Source organism: Pseudoliparis swirei, chromosome 24 (genome assembly GCF_029220125.1).
Source record: "Pseudoliparis swirei isolate HS2019 ecotype Mariana Trench chromosome 24, NWPU_hadal_v1, whole genome shotgun sequence".
Taxonomy (NCBI): domain Eukaryota; kingdom Metazoa; phylum Chordata; class Actinopteri; order Perciformes; family Liparidae; genus Pseudoliparis; species Pseudoliparis swirei.
This window is the reverse complement of record NC_079411.1, coordinates 1786360-1803859: the sequence shown is the minus strand read 5'-3', so window position 1 is coordinate 1803859 and position 17500 is coordinate 1786360. Positions and strand designations below refer to the sequence as shown.

The 17500-nt window shown below is 44.1% G+C and overlaps 2 protein-coding genes and 1 long non-coding RNA gene across 5 annotated transcripts in view; 2 read left to right on the top strand and 1 right to left on the bottom strand.

Annotated features, from left to right (window-relative positions):
• LOC130189565 (uncharacterized) overlaps positions 1–2187 on the top strand; it is a 32374-nt gene extending 30187 nt beyond the window's left edge. For all 3 annotated transcript variants that reach the window (XM_056408435.1, XM_056408436.1, XM_056408434.1), the window contains exons 3-5: positions 398–472; positions 655–759; positions 1803–2187. In XM_056408435.1, the coding sequence (XP_056264410.1) occupies positions 398–472; positions 655–759; positions 1803–1972 (350 nt within the window). In that variant the 3' untranslated portion in view covers positions 1973–2187. The remainder of the gene's footprint in view (positions 1–397; positions 473–654; positions 760–1802) is intronic.
• Positions 1–12328, bottom strand: part of LOC130189581 (uncharacterized) — a 40309-nt gene extending 27981 nt beyond the window's left edge. Inside the window, exons 1-2 of the long non-coding RNA XR_008830831.1 lie at positions 12242–12328; positions 635–737 (exon numbers count right to left, since the gene is read on the bottom strand). This is a non-coding gene — a long non-coding RNA (uncharacterized LOC130189581). The remainder of the gene's footprint in view (positions 1–634; positions 738–12241) is intronic.
• On the top strand, positions 6726–9156 carry LOC130189542 (E3 ubiquitin-protein ligase TRIM39-like). The gene is made up of 2 exons (XM_056408401.1): positions 6726–7005; positions 7208–9156. Exon 2 carries the CDS (start codon positions 7216–7218, stop codon positions 8848–8850), a length of 1635 nt encoding a protein of 544 aa, XP_056264376.1. The 5' UTR covers positions 6726–7005; positions 7208–7215; the 3' UTR covers positions 8851–9156.
• Positions 12329–17500: the final 5172 nt, after the last annotated feature.

Here is a 17500-nt window from a genome sequence, read left to right as displayed (position 1 = left end):
TAGTTCCTCCAAAATGAGCATAAATCTAAATATTAAATTAAAAACAATTCTGAAACTTAAATTTACTAAAAACACACTTGTGGCTCTTACAGTTATGCTGCTGAGAGAAGCTATAAAACTGGCCTTCCTTTGAGCCACAAGAAGAACAACATTAATATTTACAATAAACATGATTTATAACCTCCTCAATGTTTTGACTAGATTGTATATTCATTTAAAATTAATTTGATGAATAAAAGTTGAGTTTTCATGGAGAACACCAAACTGTCTGTGACCCTAAACTCTAGAACAGGTGGTGTGTTGTTTATTTAACTCGTGGAGATTTGAACTCGTTTCTTGAACCAGGTGTTTGTGAGTGTTAACGTGTTCTCTGTCTGAGGGAGATTTGTTTGTTTAGTCAACAGAACCCGACAGAACCCGACAGAGTCCAGCTCCACTCCAGTGACAGAAGAACCTGAATCAGAAGATCCAGGTAAATGTTTTTAAAGAGAAAAGTTTGAGTCTCTTTTTATTTATTTGACATCGTCTTTGAACACGAGTTCATCCGACTGACAGTTGAGTCTAAATGTTGTTTTCTTCACTATAAATGAATCATCAGAAGGAAAAAACACATGAAATAAAAAACCTGCATCACCTTTTCATTCGTCTCTTCAGTCGCTGCAAAGGACTCGACTGACTGGAGACTCGTCATCATCATTGTCATCGTCATCATCATCATCATCGTCGCCGCTGTTTTTCTGTGGAATCGTAAAGCAATCTGTAAGTTACAAACTTCTCTCCAACATGTTATTGGTGCCAGAACCGTTTAGTGAGATCTGAGATCCCTGCAGACGTTGTGATGTTCGTCCGTTAGTCGTGTCTCTCCTGATCGACACGCCAGATCCCAACCTGAGCTCGAAAACCTTTTCATACCCGGAATAAACTGCATCGCGACACTATAACGTGTCATGAATAATAGAATGTGATATTATGGCTCTTTATGGAAGAAAAAAATGAGGACAAACATATTTCAGGGTTCGTACGGTCATGGAAAACCTGGAAAAGTCATGGAATTTTAAAATGGTCATTTTCAGGCCTGGAAAAGTCGTGGAAAAAACTTAAATCACAAAAGTTTCGAAAAAGTCATGGAAATGTTGTTATTTTCACGTGTTCATTCACGCCGAGTTTAAAATAAAAAATATGTTTTGGAAACAAAGACGCTCCAAATATAAGCCGGCATACGCTCTCATACTGGCGGCGCAATTATTTTCCCTGTGTTGCAAGTGAACGCGCCTTAACTGGAAAGTTCGCTGGTCATTTGTTTAATTTAATGTATACTGGATGCTTTGGAATTCACAGTTTAAATACTAAATGTTCTCACTGTTTCATTTATAAACCGAGATTTCAGTTTGGTCCTGGACATTTGGTTTAAAGTCCTGGAAAAGTCCTGGAAATCCATCGGTCAACATGTGTAAGAACCCTGATATTTATATTCAGACTAAAACTTAAATAACATCAGAGCCCATGAACACATGAGTTATCGGCTCTCGCAGAAAGTATTGCATTATTTAGTATTCGCCGTATTTCACTCCAACAATATTCCCCGGGACTCGATCCAGTCCTGACTGACTCGTGACCCGTTCCCCAAAGAGTCGTCCTTCTCCCCGTCTCACGGAGTTTACATTCTGCTGTTTGAGGTCCAAAGAGATCAAAAATCTGGAGAAATATTTCGAGAGGGCAGAAGATCTACGCCCTCGGCGACGTGCGCAGACTTTCCCGAGTTGTGTGAACGCTGCCTCAAAGCGGTTTCTACGTTTTCACAGGGAAGAAGGTCAAAGGATGGAGGACGGCGACGCCCGGCGTCGGCATGGAAACCGTGACGACCCAACAAACGGAGGCGGGCGAAGAGCGTCGCGTCGAGGCCGCAGAGCCGCTGGTCGCTGACGAGGACCGCGCTGAGCATTTGAACAAGGGGGCGTTACCAGATGCATGATGGGAAAACCGCCTGGCCCGTCGCCGGATCAAAGAGCTGACTGCCTCTCGCTTTTTATGAACGAAATCCACGTTTTTGTAGAAGAAATATGAAATGTTGCCTGTTGAATTAGACAATTTACGAAAGCAATATGTAAATTAGGATTTACTAATATATAGGGATGGGAATCGAGAACCGGTTCCGTTTTAGAACCGGTTCCCAGTGAACCGATTGTTTGGGATAAATCAGCCAAATTCTTTAACGGTTCTCTAACGGTCCTCTGTGGCGTTGCGCATGCTAAACTTTTTAGTTTCTTCTTCAGACTGCAGCAAACATGGCAACTAGGCAGAGGCGTTCTAAAGTTTGGCTCCATTTCACACGACAAAATGTGCTCGGCTGGGCCAGGTGAAAAAAATAATAAATCGGAACGCGTCTCTGATATTGTTCAGGGGGCGGGGCCACATGGGGAGGCGGGCCGTAGTTTGGGGACCACTGGGCTACAGCGAGCACGTCTTGTCCACCTCCTCATATCTTTGTGTTCATCCTCCACCTGAGAGAGTGTTCTCCACGGCGGGAGACACAATACGTCCTGAGAGATCGCGGATCCTCCCGGAGAAAGCAGACATGCTTATTTTTCTGCACAAGAATTGTTGATGATCCAAACAATTGATGGTTGCACACTTGGTATTTGCCACTGCTAGTTTCATTTTTGGCAGCGCAGTTCATATACCCTTTAAAAAAAAGGAAGGAGCACTGTAATCTCTAGGAACATGTTTAAATTAAACAGAATACATTTTATTTAAGTTATGTAAGTTTTATTTTAAGTTCAAGAGGAATATGTATAAATGTTTTTGGTTATTTAAACAAATATAAATGTGTATGTATACATACTGTATATGGTATGCAGCATGATAGAAAATTATATAAAAGAAAATTAATGTAAATAAACCCGTTTGTGCTCTTTTTTTCACCCCTTGCCCAAAAAGAATCGATAAGGAATCGATTCGATAAGCAGGAATTGATAAGGCATCGGAATCGTTAAAATCTTATCAATTCTCATCCCTACTAATATACCATAACTTCATACATGTTGTTATAGAATGTGTGTTATTGTTTAATAATTTACAATATAGTTTGGTTAAGGTCTGGATTATTATTTAATGGATTACTGTAACTGGTAAAATGAATCTTTCTGTGTGACAAGAAACAGATCAATGGCAGCAAGGGATCCCCTCCCCCGACATGGAGAGACCCCATTCATGGAGCGCATTGGGGCCGGGAAGGAAGTTCACACCTGGCTCGGAGAGACTCAGTGGTTTACATGATGGTATCATTCTAATCTCGCTTTAGTCGGACTCTGCTCTCTTTTGGGGGATCAGCTGTTATCCCAATATACATGGCAGTGAGTCATTAGAATCATTGGCCTTTGAAAGCATGTCATATCCGATACGATAGGTGGCGCTGTTTTCATTACAACTCGTGGTGATACAGCCATTTCCGCTTGACCTCTTCACCACCACCAACAACAACCAACAACAACATCAACATTTCGAGAAAGATGGCGAACAGAGAGCAAGCTACATCCCTCTACTATTCTTGCATGATGTTAATAGTGACATTATCGTCTCTTTCGACTTCCGGGTCACGACATGGGAGGGAGGGAGGAGGGAAGAGGAGGGGGGAGGAGGAGGGAGGAGGGCGGCGGGATCTCAAGCATGCGCAAAGACGCAAAGTCCAGTTCCTAATCCAATCCACCGTTACATGCCGCGATAGTCGAAATATCAACCGGATCGGATCGAGTTATCCGGGGTGTTAATCGGATCGTAGTCGGACCGCACATAGTCGAACACAAAGGTGTTTACATGAAACGGATAATTCGATTTCAGTCCGACTAAGCCAGTTATTCAAATGCATGTAAACACGGTCACTGAGTAGCAGACGGAGAGGCGTCCTGAGGACGGCCCTCCTCTGAGGACCCCTGTGATGCCATTCAGAGAGGGGACAGAACGACGCAGAGGAAGAGGGACAGATGACTTCAAGTGTCAAGGGGCGTGGACACGCTTTCAACACCGACGGACAGACGGCTCGGCCAATGAGTGGATCAGGACTAATGTTTTACCTAGACAGGTTAACCAATGAGAAGGGAATATCTCCCCTGGGGCCGGGACGTCCGGGAGGTATAAGGCCAGAGAGACGAGGCTTTTGACCTTTGGATGACGGCAGAGATGCACTGCATGCAGGTCAGCTGCATGTAGGCCGTGATCCTGTGAGAAGCCCCCAGCTGAGGATTAGATTTAGTGAGCTTGACTTCTGTTAGACAGTTAACTGCCTGGCGGTCTGTGGACGCAGTGATTCATGCTCCCTCAGCTGAGTTATACTCTGTATCGCAACCGTTATTGACCATTGGTAATATTTTCAATGAAACACCTTTTATTATAATTTGGCACTGTCCAGACATTCTTTCTCGGTTCTGCACTCGAAGATTCTTGAAAACACAACATACCCTTGGAATCATCAAATTTGTTCTTCCTTTGTGTTAACTTTAGAATTTCCGCTGAGTCACTAACTCACGCAGTTATTTATTTTGTCCACTAAGGGTTGCTGGTTTCCCCTTTTTGTCAATCTATATATAACGTTGTCCTCTTAGAGATAAGAGTTTTGTATTTATGAGGGAGCTGAAGTATGGATGTCGTCAGCAGGAATAGAGCCTGGAGAATAAAGCTGCGGACCCGACTTCTTCCTTGCCAGAACAAGTCCGTTACATATATGTATGAATGTTTATGTATGTACAGGGTGGCCGCGGGTCATAAAAAAGTCTTAAATTGCTTTCCCTAAAAATAAGGCCTGAAAAAGTCTTAAATTGTCTTAAATTCAAATATGATTGGCCTTAATTTTTTTACTACACACACCTCCACAAAACACTACCACACTCGACACACTGCAATCCATCGATCTAGGTTTCTCTCTGTCACACACACACACATATTCTATTATGTAAATGTATTTGCATTTTAAATTGTATTGATTTTTTTTTCAAATGTTTAGAAAATATTATATTTATATATAATTTATAACAGCAATGGTATCCTTTCGCATTACACCATACTGTTCATCTTGAACAGACATCAGTGTGTTTACTTGGAAAGATTAATGTATATTTCCACTTTTGATTTGTATTTCCATCATAAGTTTGGTCTTAAATTTCATTTAGATGTGGTATTAAAAAGTTGTAAATGTAACTTGTTTATTCCGGTAGACACCCTGATATATGTGTGTATGTATATACAGGACTGTCTCAGAAAATTAGAATATTGTGATAAAGTTCTTTATTTTCTGTAATGCAAAAACAAAAATGTCATGCATTCTGGATTCATTACAAATCAACTGAAATATTGCAAGCCTTTTATTCTGATTTATTGCTGATTATGGCTTACAGTTTAAGAAAACTCAAATATCCTATCTCTAAATATTAGAATATCATGAAAAAGTATACTAGTAGGGTATTAAACAAATCACTTGAATTGTCTAATTAACTCAAACACCTGCAAGGGTTTCCTGAGCCTTGACAAACACTCAGCTGTTATAAATCTTTTTTTTTACTTGGTCTGAGGAAATATTAAAATTTTATGAGATAGGATTTTAGAGTTTTCTTAAGCTGTAAGCCATAATCAGCAATATTAAAAGAATAAAAGGCTTGCAATATTTCAGTTGATTTGTAATGAATCCAGAATGCATGACATTTTTGTTTTTTGAATTGCATTACAGAAAATAAAGAACTTTATCACAATATTCTAATTTTCTGAGACAGTCCTGTATGTGTATATGTGTGTGTGCTCTGAGGTAATCGGCCCAATGTCTGCGCCCCATGACTAAAATATTGAATAAGCGGTTCAGAGAATGGACTCGATTTGTCTGTTGATATTAAATTTCCTTAGTTTTTATCTTTTTTCCTGTCTCTTTGTAATTTATTGTCGTGTGAGGAACTTTCTAACGGCGTTCCAGTCGCCCACCGACTTCTCTCTGAATGTTTCGGCCGACGAGCTGACTGGATGTGAGCTTCTCACCAACATTTTTCAGATCCCGTTTCTATTAAATCCACAAGTCGGGTCCTGTGACCCAGGTGGTATATATACATATATAAATATATTTATATAAATTTATATATTTATATTAAAAAAAATATATATAAATATATTTATACAAATATATTTATAGATAAATATATTTATACAAATATATTTATAGATAAATATATTTATAAATTATATATGTCTATTAAAAAAATATATATATAATATATCTTTATGGTGTTGCTTCTCAAAGATACATTTATAGATGTGTTTACTCAACTGCAGTGGTGAATAATATTGCTTTTAGGATGTAAATTACTGGGCTTTTGATATAATCTATCTGAGAAAAGGTTGATTCATGTCAGTGGCTGAAAAAGCTCCTGTAAAGTGAATGTAAACACGTTTTCTGCCGAATTAAACCACTTTGCTGTAAAGAATCACTGCAGTAAAATCATGTGCAGAAGAAGAAACTGGAGTTTTTATTTTGGAGCTGCAGCGTTGCCCATCAAATCCCCAAAGTGGTGGTGTGTTCCCTCCTGTGGCCAGCAGGGGTCAGCAGAGCGTTGGTTAAAGGCACGAACAGACTGCACATATTCAACTTCCTCCTCTGGGTCAGCGACTCGGAGAGAAAGGAAGGGAGGGCTCACAGTGACGTCACCGCAGAGCTGCATGGGACCGTGACACAAACATCGTGGTTGTTTACATGTGGGACGGACTTCTTCTGATGAGAAGACGCACTAGTTTCCCTCCAGAGATTAAAGCGCCTCGTACCTGTGACTCCAGTAAAGTCTCCACCTGCAGGAGGAAACACCACCTCCCAAACAAGCTGCCGGAAGAGGCGGGGCTTCGACGTCACACGCCTGAAGTGAAAGTGAAGCGAAGTGTTTGTCGGAGCGACGGTCGAGACACGTCTCCGTGTTTCTGTCGTAATAAATATTAAATCTTACACTTTGCTCGTCTTCTCAACAGCTGAGCCACAACCGGGTGAGTGACAGCTGCTGATGTTTACTGTGTTTCACTCACTGGTGTTAAAGCTCGAATCAAACAGGAAGTCACTCTTTTCATTTCCTCATGGGCAGATGGCTTTCAGGGAAGACTGACGAGGAGTGACGTCATATTAAACTAAATCTATGAATAAAGATGCATTTAAATCGTTTGTCGTGACACTTTGACCTTTGACCTCTAGGTGTCGATATGGCTGCTGCCAGCAACCTGCCGTCTGAAGACCAGTTCCTGTGCTCCGTCTGTCTGGATGTGTTCACGGATCCAGTCACAACACCATGTGGACACAACTTCTGCAAGAAGTGCATCAATGATTACTGGAATACCAACAACCAGAACATGTGTCCACTGTGTAAAAAGGTTTTCACCTCAAGACCTGAGCTGCTCGTCAACACCTTCATCTGTGAGATGGTTTCTCAGTTCAGACAGTCGACTCAGCAGAAAGCCAGCAGCAGCAGCTCAGAGCAACAAGAGTCCAGACCAGGAGAAGTTCCCTGTGACGTCTGCACTGGAACCAAACTGAAGGCCCTGAAGTCCTGCCTGGTGTGTCTGGAGTCCTACTGTGAGACTCACCTGGAGCCTCACCTGACAAGACCAGGCCTGAAGAGACATCAGCTGATGGACCCCGTGGAGAACCTGGAAGGCAGGATGTGTCTGAAGCACGATAAACCTCTGGAGCTGTTCTGTAGGACCGACCAGACGTGTGTCTGCATGCTCTGCACTGTGTTGGACCACAAGACGCACAATGTTGTTCCTCTGAAACAAGAATGTGAAGGAAAGAAGGTGGAGCTGCAGAAGACAGAGGCTGAAACTCAGGAGATGATCCAGAAGAGACGCCTGAAGATTCAGGAGGTCCAACACAACGTGAAGCTCAGTGAGGAAGATGCAGACCGAGAGAAAGCAGAAGGTGTTCAGGTCTTCACTGGTCTGAAGGAGTCTGTGGAGAGGAAACTGAAGGAGCTCATCACTACGATAGAAGAGAAGCAGAGAAGCACCAAGAAACAGGCTGAAGACGCCATCAGAGAGATGGAACAGGAGATCTCTGATCTGATGAAGAGGAGCACTGAGGTGGAGAAGCTCTCCCTCTCTGAAGACCACCTCCACCTCCTCCAGAGTGTCCAGTCCCTCAACATCCACCATCCACCACCCACCAAGGACTGGTCTCAGGTCAGTGTTCCTCCAGCATCACATGAGGGGACTGTGAGGAGAGCTGTGTCTCAGCTGGAGGAGACGCTCAGTAACATGATGAAGACGCTGGATGAAGTTGAGCTGAAGAGGGTCCAGAAGTTTGCAGTGGATGTGACTCTTGATCCTGAAACGGCTCATCATGACTTCATCCTCTCTGATGACGGGAAACAAGTGAAACGTGGTGATGTGAGGAAGAATCTCCCCGACAACCCAAAGAGATTTACTTTGTGTGTTTATGTTTTGGGAAAGCAAAGTTTCTCTTCTGGCAGATTTTACTTTGAGGTTCTAGTTAAAGGAAAAACTCGCTGGACTTTAGGAGTGACCAGAGAGTCGGTCAACAGGAAGGAATACATCACACCGAGTCCTCAGAATGGTGTCTGGACTATAGAGTTGATTAATAGAAATGGTTGCTACGCTCGTCATGACCCTCCAGTTCTTCTCTCCCTGAAGTCTGGGCTTCAGAAGGTGGGGGTGTTTGTGGACTATGAGGAGGGTCGGGTCTCCTTCTATGATGTAGAAGCTGCAGCTCTCATCTACTCCTTCACTGGCTGCTCCTTCAAGGAGAAGCTCCTCCCACTCTTCTCTCCTGGGTTTACTTTTTTGGGGACAAACTCCTCTCCTCTGATCATCTCTCCGTGAATCAAACTGCCTGATTATTTTATCCATGATCAAAAGGTCCCTGAACAATAATGCATCACCATGAATACATAAACACATGAAAGTAGTCTTCACGCGTCCGGTGTATTTATACACTAGACAGAAGTTTTAGTACTACAATACTGAATTAGAGACACATTTTGAAATAAAAAGACGTGTCATCTGTGGTAATAAATGTACATATTTAGTGATCTCTGATGTGAACTTGTTTTCCTCTGAATGTGTCGGTCGTCACTACAGGAGCCCAGAAGGGACACCAGCTCTGGAGAGAGCCATTCGCCTTTACATGGTCTGAAGCTACAGGTGCGTTCAGGAACTACTGATAAGCCCGACATTAGAACTCTGTAGAAATCCACAACAGACCATGTGGCTTTAAGAGATTGCATAACATGTATTCTACCTTTACTTTGAAACCTTTTATTTCATTGACTTTCTATATTGTCTGTATTAGATTTAGTTTTCATGTTTTAAATAAACATCTTTCAATGGCAGTTCTGTCTTTGTATTATTACCATAATTACTGGGTAACATTGGTTCAGAAGGCTTCCTGACTATATGGCATTTTGTTTGAAACGGGACTTATTCCAGCTTTGAATCCTTTCTCTTATTTCTCTGCCCCATCAAGTCGACTGCCTGATGTTTGTTTATCATCAGAAATGTGTTGATTCACCTTCATGGTCATTCTGGAGCCGCTGAGCGTCGTAATTAAAATATAGAAATCCTTCTTCCCCACGACGCCAAAACCACACGGAGCCACGCCTCCATTGTCCGGTCCTCGTCGCCGGAGAGAGGGCGAGTGCAATCACTGGCACCGACAACTCAATGGCAACTCACTGGCAACTCACTGGCACCTCAGTGGCACCTCAGTGGCACGTCTGTGGCAAGTGCCGCCTGGTGCCAGTACTCAGCGACAACTCACTGGCACCTCACTGGCACCTCACTGGCACCTCAGTGGCAAGTCTGTGGCAAGTGCCACAGACTTGCATAGATAATGTATTTTTTTAGACTTACTTACAATATGCAATACGATATTGCTGTACAATACTGCTGTACTATATTGAATATTGTTTTGCTACTACTACGTTTCACTTCGTAATATATAACACTTATATACCATGATATGTATAATGTACCCGCCTTTCTTTAATAATAAAGAATATATAATTAATTTCTTTACCATGTCATACTGTTATACCTCCATGAAATTCTCCTTTGAGGAGATGCCACTGTTAGTCTAAAGTTTAAGCACTGGCACTCAGTGACACTTGCCAGCAGTTGCCAGCAGATGCCACTACTAGTCAAAAAGTGCCACTACTAGTCAAAAAGTGCCACTACTAGTTAAAAAGTGCCACTACTAGTCAAAAAGTGCCAGCAGACGGAGGGTCGGCCGCGACGATTTAGTGACAAGCTTCACTGAAGTGCCCGGACAGCGGAAGAAATCACTTTCATGATCACAGAATGGAGGAGCTGCGGTTTAGCTAGATTGATAGATAGATAGATAGATAGCTAAAATAGCTAGATACACAGATGGATATATATATATATATATATATAATTAGTGTCTTTGTAGACACTTACTTACAATATGCGATAGTGCTGTACATTACTGCTGTACTATATTTAATATTGTTTTGCTTCTACTACGTTTCACGTAATATATTGTAGCGACCCTGTGAAGTGGCTGTCAATCAAAGTGTGGCACCGTGCGTGCTGGTCGAGGGGGCGTGCCTGTGATTGGCGGAGTAGAGGGGAGGCGGGTTAACCTGTCGGAAAACGGGAGTTAAGGGTGGTTGACGGGAACCGTTGTTGTTGACTTTCGACCTGCTAAGCTGAGAGGAACACGCTGTATGTGTTGGTGGATGCCCAATAAAGGGAGGATTAATAACGTCGCCCCGCCTCCGTGACATCAGTGCCATAACGTCCGAGACGTTACAATATCATGGTATATAAGTGTAATAGAGTACTAAGTGAAACGTAGTAGCAAAACAATATTAAATATAGTACAGCAGTAATGTACAGCACTATCTTATTGCATATTGTCAGTAAGTTCATAAAAGACACTAATTAATATATATATATATATATTAATTAGTGTCTTTTATATATATATACACACATCCATCTGTGTATCTAGCTATTTTAGCTATCTATCTATCTAGCTAAACCGCAGCTCCTCCATTCTGTGATCATGAAAGTGATTTCTTCCGCTGTCCGGGCACTTCAGTGAAGCTTGTCACTAAATCGTCGCAGACTCGTCACTGCGGCCGACCCTCCGTCTGCTGGCACTTTTTGACTAGTAGTGGCACTTTTTAACTAGTAGTGGCACTTTTTGACTAGTAGTGGCATCTGCTGGCAACTGCTGGCAAGTGCCGGCAAGTGCCACTGAGTAGCTGTGGCAACTACTGGCAAGTGCCACTGAGTGCCAGCGTCGCTAGGGGGATCTCGCCCCTACTGCGTCGCCGTGTGGTTTCCTCTCTGGAATGAATTCTTTGGCTCCCACGTTTTTTTTTTCTGGAAGCACGAGCCGGCTGAGCTCTGCACTTTGGCTGCGGCGACACAAAAGGAGAAACACCTGCATTGAGCTCGCTGTGGGGGGGGGGGGGGGGCAGTTTACAGCCAGACTCCCGCGGGTGTCAGGAGGGGGTCGGGGTGCAAAGAGAATTTTCCAATCCGTCACCATTGTACCGATTGTCTATAAAGATTCCCGTGCGGCGCATCGCGGCCTTCGGATTACAAATCACAGGAGACGAGAGGAAACCAAGAGATGGACGACTCGGAGGATTTCACGGTAACGACTCGGCATCGAACTCTCTTTTGTCTTTTCAACACAAACGGTGTGAATGGATAACGCAGCTTCGGCGTCTGGTCTTTCTGTTCCTACTTCCTTGTCTCCCCCGATAGCGGTCGGAGGCCCGACGCAGGACCGGGCGGCGGGAACCCCTGCAGGACGTTCAGCACCTTTCTACCCCAGTGGGACGCTTCCGGAAGGGAGCCCCGGTCCAGAGCCGGCACGTCTGTTCAGCAGCCGCCCGCCGTGGATCCATCCAGATCAGTCGGGTTCGACGGCAACGCAAATAGTCGGCCCGGAGTTCGGGACAACGCAAGCGCCGGCTCCTGGAAGAGACGGAGCTCCTCGTACGGGTCGGTGACGCTCCGGTTCCAAGAGGCTATTCCAAGGTCAAGGAGAGCACATCGAGATATGTGGAGCTCCGGCTGTGAGGAGGAAGTCTCATCTGCAAAGGCGCCAGGCTGAAGAAGGTCGGGGCCGTCAACGACTGCAGCAGCCCCATCATATAGTGAGCTCACACACACACACACACACACACACACACAATACACTTCTGAACTTATCTTGTCAAAGATTGTTCTTTACCGGCTTCTTCGTGGAGCTCTGTCGTATTTCATGGTCTTGTAGTGCCGGAGATACGGAGTCGGAGACGGAGTATTCAGGATAGAATTCAAGCTTTAATATCCATCAAGGAAGAGAACCTTATCCACACAACTGCTTAGCATAGCGAGTTAGCAGGAATGACATGCATCAACCTCTGTGCCACATGCTTAACTGTCCGTGTGGCAACACCATTCCTAAAGGTGAATTATGTTACATTACGTGTCACCACAGTCTTCACAAAGTAGAAAGAGACTCAGAGGCAGTAAAACACCCAGAAAAATCTATTTATCTGACGTCTTGGGTCAGTTTTTATATTCAAATTAATTAGCCGACGTTCGCCAAGGTCACGTTGACTTGCATTGAATCATAATATCTTTCTTCATATCGCACAAATTAACTATAAAATGTAAACACACAAAAGAAACAATATTTTGATGAAGCTTCTCACCAGCATGAAGTTGACTGAGTATTATCTCTACATATTTCCATATAAAATGTATTTATTGTTATGCTTTAATTTTATTATGTTGACACGGGTCTTATTTCACCAGAAGGAGGAGGAGGTGGAGGTGGAGGAAGAGGTGGTGGTGGAGGAGGAGGAGGAGGTGGTGGTGATGGTGGAGGCGGCAAGGGCCAATGGGAATGGGAGGCCTTTTCCAAGGAGGTGTGCCAAAGTTACGCCAGTTGCAGGTAAAAAATATTCTTTGCTTTATTTTAATTCTCTGATTCTATATATTTAATGTAGTCATGGAATTTTAAAATGGTCATTTCAGGCTTGGAAAAGTCATGGAAAAACTTAAATCATAAAAGTCCTGGAAATGTGTTATAATCACATTCATTTCGCCGAGTTTGAAATAATTAATATGTTTTTTAAAGAAAGACGCTCAAAATATAGGCCGGCGTACGCTCTCAATACGCAACATGTTCTCAATGTTTCATGTTTATACCGAGATTTCAGTTTAGTCGTGACATTTAAGTTAAAGTCCTGAAATCCATCGGTCCACATGAGAGCGTAACAAAAGCCGATGTGGACTGGGAGGTTGTCTCCTCCTCTTGGAGCCCGGAGGACGTGAATCATGGATGAACTCTCGGTTTGATTCTCCTGAGCGACCTCGAGTCTGGAAGAGCTCGATGAGGAAGATGTTAATGTTAGATCGTGGACTCGACCTGTTCCACTGTAACCACGGCGACGCACCGATGTTAATGATCAGTTCACGGGCGCCTGGCATAAAAATATAAATGAGCATATTTTGATATTTTATGATGTTTTTATTCTTCCGTAACGTCCTGAACAGTGGTGGCTGGTGAATTTTTTTGGGGGGGCAGTTGGGCGACGCGGTTTAAATATCACTCAACAATGAGAAAGAGGTTTTGAGTAGAATATAGTAGAACCAAAGCTTTATTTCAAGAACACAGCGTGCTCAACACTGTCCAATAACAACTATCAACACACTGTAACTTTGGGCATGAGAGGTTCAGGCAGAATTCTTTAAGAAACATTGGGTTGGGTTTTAGAGGTTTGCAAAATAAAGAGTTTCACCTCACATGAAAGAGGTTCAGAGCAGATGTTACAGATGTGGAACGGGCATGGAAGAATCGGCTCAGATGGTGGATTTTCCAGCACTTATTTATTCTGCAGAAGACAACAGAACACACACATTTGCCTTCTGATCTGTCTCTGCACTTCCACTTCCCTCAGCAAAATAAAACCATTGTCCATGGAAGACAGGACCACATTAAATCTAAATAATAACAATTATCATCAAAAACCATGACATGTAACATACAAGGGGAAAACAGAGACCCCTAATGGACAAAATAAATAACTACATGAGCCAGAGTCATTTCAGCAGAAACAGAGAAAATTCTAACTTTGAACAAAAGGGAAACACATACCTGCAGAAGACAACAGAACACACACATGTGCCTTCTGATCTGTCTCTGCACTTCCACTTCCTAGACACGCAAAACACAATTTACACAAGGAAAATATACGTCAAGCGACGGATGTAGCTAAACAAACGGTGCCAAAGTGGCTCAATGAGACCGCCACCAAACGTATATGTTGACGGTCTAAATGACACGACAGCTGGACACCGTGATCGATTGCGACCATTACTGTATGTAACATAAACGGTTAATTTTTATTGAAGAATATAGCCAAAATAGTGCAACATCGTTTTTCACTCAACTCACCCTCAGCAATATAAAACCATTGTGAGCAGGGTTGCCAGGTCTGTGTGACAAAACCAGCCCAATGGCCAATCAAAACCAGCCCAAAACCAGCCCAATATCAGAACTCAAAATATGCCCGTACAAACCATATACACTGCTTTTAAAGTCCAACAGCATTGCTATCATTGCCAAATATATTGTAATATCTACAAAGTAACAACATATGTTTAGTTTGCCAGCATTAAAAGCAGTTTTCCCTCAAGTTATTTCACCTAGGTCCTAAAATGGCCTTGTGTAATTATACAGTATATTATCATAAATAAAATGTGTGTACGTGCTGATCTTGAGTCAGTTTGGTAGGATTTGGGTATGAATAAATTATTTCATTTAAAATATGGATTTTATTTAAAGATATTCATGTAATTTGCATGCAAAATAGGTCTACCCTAACCAAGGACAAAAATTCAACCTGCCAAGAACACTTCAAAAGTGGCCGATTCCGCAGGAAAACCATGGACCTGGCAACACTGCTCTATGGGCTGAGGGAACATACGGGTCTCTGATCTGTCGAATAATCCAAATCGGCACATTTGTGCGCCAAGATTCCCGGTTTCATCCGCCAATGTGAAGCGGTCATTGCCAAAACGACTGAAATGTTGTATCGATGCCGTACACACACGTTAGACCAGCGCCTCGAAAAAGGGGAGGGGCTTCTCTCCGTGATAATGGCGATATATTATATTTTTTCACATTAACTTAAGTGGTTGTTGACAGGGGTTTACGGTCTCCCACGCACCTCAGAGATCAATTATCTGGTGATGTGGTTTCTGTAGACGGCATTGCCCTGGCATCCAACACCACTGTAAAGAATCTTGGCGTTATCTTTGATCGGGACTTGTCCTTTAACTCCCACGTAAAGCAAATCTCAAGGACTGCATTCTTTCATCTACGTAATATTTCAAAAATCAGGCACATCTTGTCTCAAAAAGATGCAGAAAAATTGGTTCACGCGTTCGTTGCTACATGACTGGATTACTGCAACTCCTTATTATCAGGCTGCTCTAAAAAAATCTCTTAGGTCCCTCCAGTTGATCCAGAATGCTGCAGCTCGTGTTCTCACTAAAACTAAGAAAAGAGATCACATCACTCCTGCACTAGCTGCTCTGCACTGGCTCCCAGTAAAATCAAGAATCACTTTTAAAATTCTTCTCTTAACCTACAAAGCCTTGATTGGTGATGCTCCATCATATCTTAAGGAGCTTGTCGTACCATATTGCCCCACTAGAGAGCTACGCTCACTAAATGCGGGACTACTTGTAGTTCCTAGAGTCTTAAAAAGTAGAATGGGAGCCAGAGCCTTTAGTTATCAAGCTCCTTTTTTATGGAACCAGCTTCCAATTTCAGTCCGGGAGGCAGACACAGTCACCTCGTTTAAGAGTAGACTTAAGACCTTCCTCTTTGACAGAGTTTATAGTTAGGGCTGAATCAGGTTCACCTGGTCCAGCCCTTGATATGCTGCTATAGGCTTATAGCTGCCGGGGACGTTTTAGGATGCACTGAGTACCTATCTCCTCTTTTTTCTCCTTAAGGATGAATTTTCATCTCTCAATCACACGTTACTAACTCTGCTTTCTCCCGGAAGTCCTTTGACTTTACGTCTCATGGGGTCATCGGACCCTATGAGACGGCATAGATCCCATCTGCCTGATGGATCGCCTGGGTCATGGAATTCACTGCTCATGACCCGCCACTGTCCTGTTGAGACTCCGCCCACCCTCCTCCCACCGCCATCTGCCTGATGGATCGTGGAGGTCTCCATCGTGGAATATGCCTACTATGAACTATTCATACACCCTGTCATATTCATTGAATGTATTTTAACTCTAAATCTGTCCTTCTGTACACATTACATCTATTGCATCTGTCCATCCTAGGAGAGGGATCCTCCTCTGTTGCTCTCCTGCAGGTTTCTTCCCTTTTTTCCCCCTGAAGGGTTATTTGGGAGTTTTTCCTGGTCCGATGTGAGGTTTTGGGGCAGGGATGTCTATGTGTACAGATTGTAAAGCACTCCGAGACAAATTTGTAATTTGTGAAATTGGGCTATACAAATAAACTGAATTGAATTGAATTGAATTTAGCGCGTCAACACGGTATATTTACTATTTAAATGATTTGGCATATAATGTTTTTTGACAGGATTTTTTAATTTATTTTTCTTCTTCTTTTTTTTTCATCTCCAAATTTTAAGAGGGGCGGCGCACTAGCGCCCCCTATGGACGAACCGCCACTGGTCCTGAACTAACATCTCTCTCTCTCTCCTTTCTCTCCTCTCTGTGTGTCTCTCTCTCTCTCTCTCACACTCTCCTGTGTCTCTCTCTCTCTCTCTCTCCTGTGTCTCTCTCTCTCTCTCTCTCTCTCTCCCCCCTCCACAGATGGTTCTGTGGGTGGTTCTGTGGCTGTCCGCCCATGGCGGCCCCTGGGTCCCGGGCCCGCGCCCCGCCCCCACAGGCCGCCTCTCCCGCCTCCCGGCCAACCAGTTCCCTCTCCGAGCACCAGCGCCCCGCCCGCTCCCGACATCTGCCCCTCCCAGAACAGCGGCGGGCGGCGGGGGCGGATGAAGCACAGCACCTCCGCCCGCCGCCTTTCCACCTTTAACCGAGGAGGCCGCAGTAACGCCCGCCGACTCCGGCCAGAAGGCACAAGCCCGCCCACCTCCTCCTCCCACAGCAGAGAAGCCCCTCCCACCGACGCCCAACAGAGGCCACGCCTCCGGCAACGCAGCGCCTCCGCTTCCAGCAGGCCCGACGGGCGGCTCGCTCCTCCGCCTCCCCCGCCAGACAGGACTTGCCGCGGCCGGGCGCTCCAACGGGCCGCCCAGGTGGGACGGGGCGGATTCCCCAGCTGCCGCAGAGGCGCAACTCCTGCACAAAAGCACACGCCGGGCGCCATGACGCAGCCACGCCCTCCTCCACCTCCTCTCATCGCCTTCGACCTCCCAGCAGGCCGGCAGGCCGCCCACCCGCCAGGGAGCCGCCGGCCGCAGATCAGGTACACAAAACCAACACG

Coding starts and splice junctions, on each gene's coding strand:
- LOC130189542 (XM_056408401.1), top strand. CDS start 7,216: ATGGCTGCTGCCAGCAACCTGCCGTCTGAAGACCAGTTCCTGTGCTCC.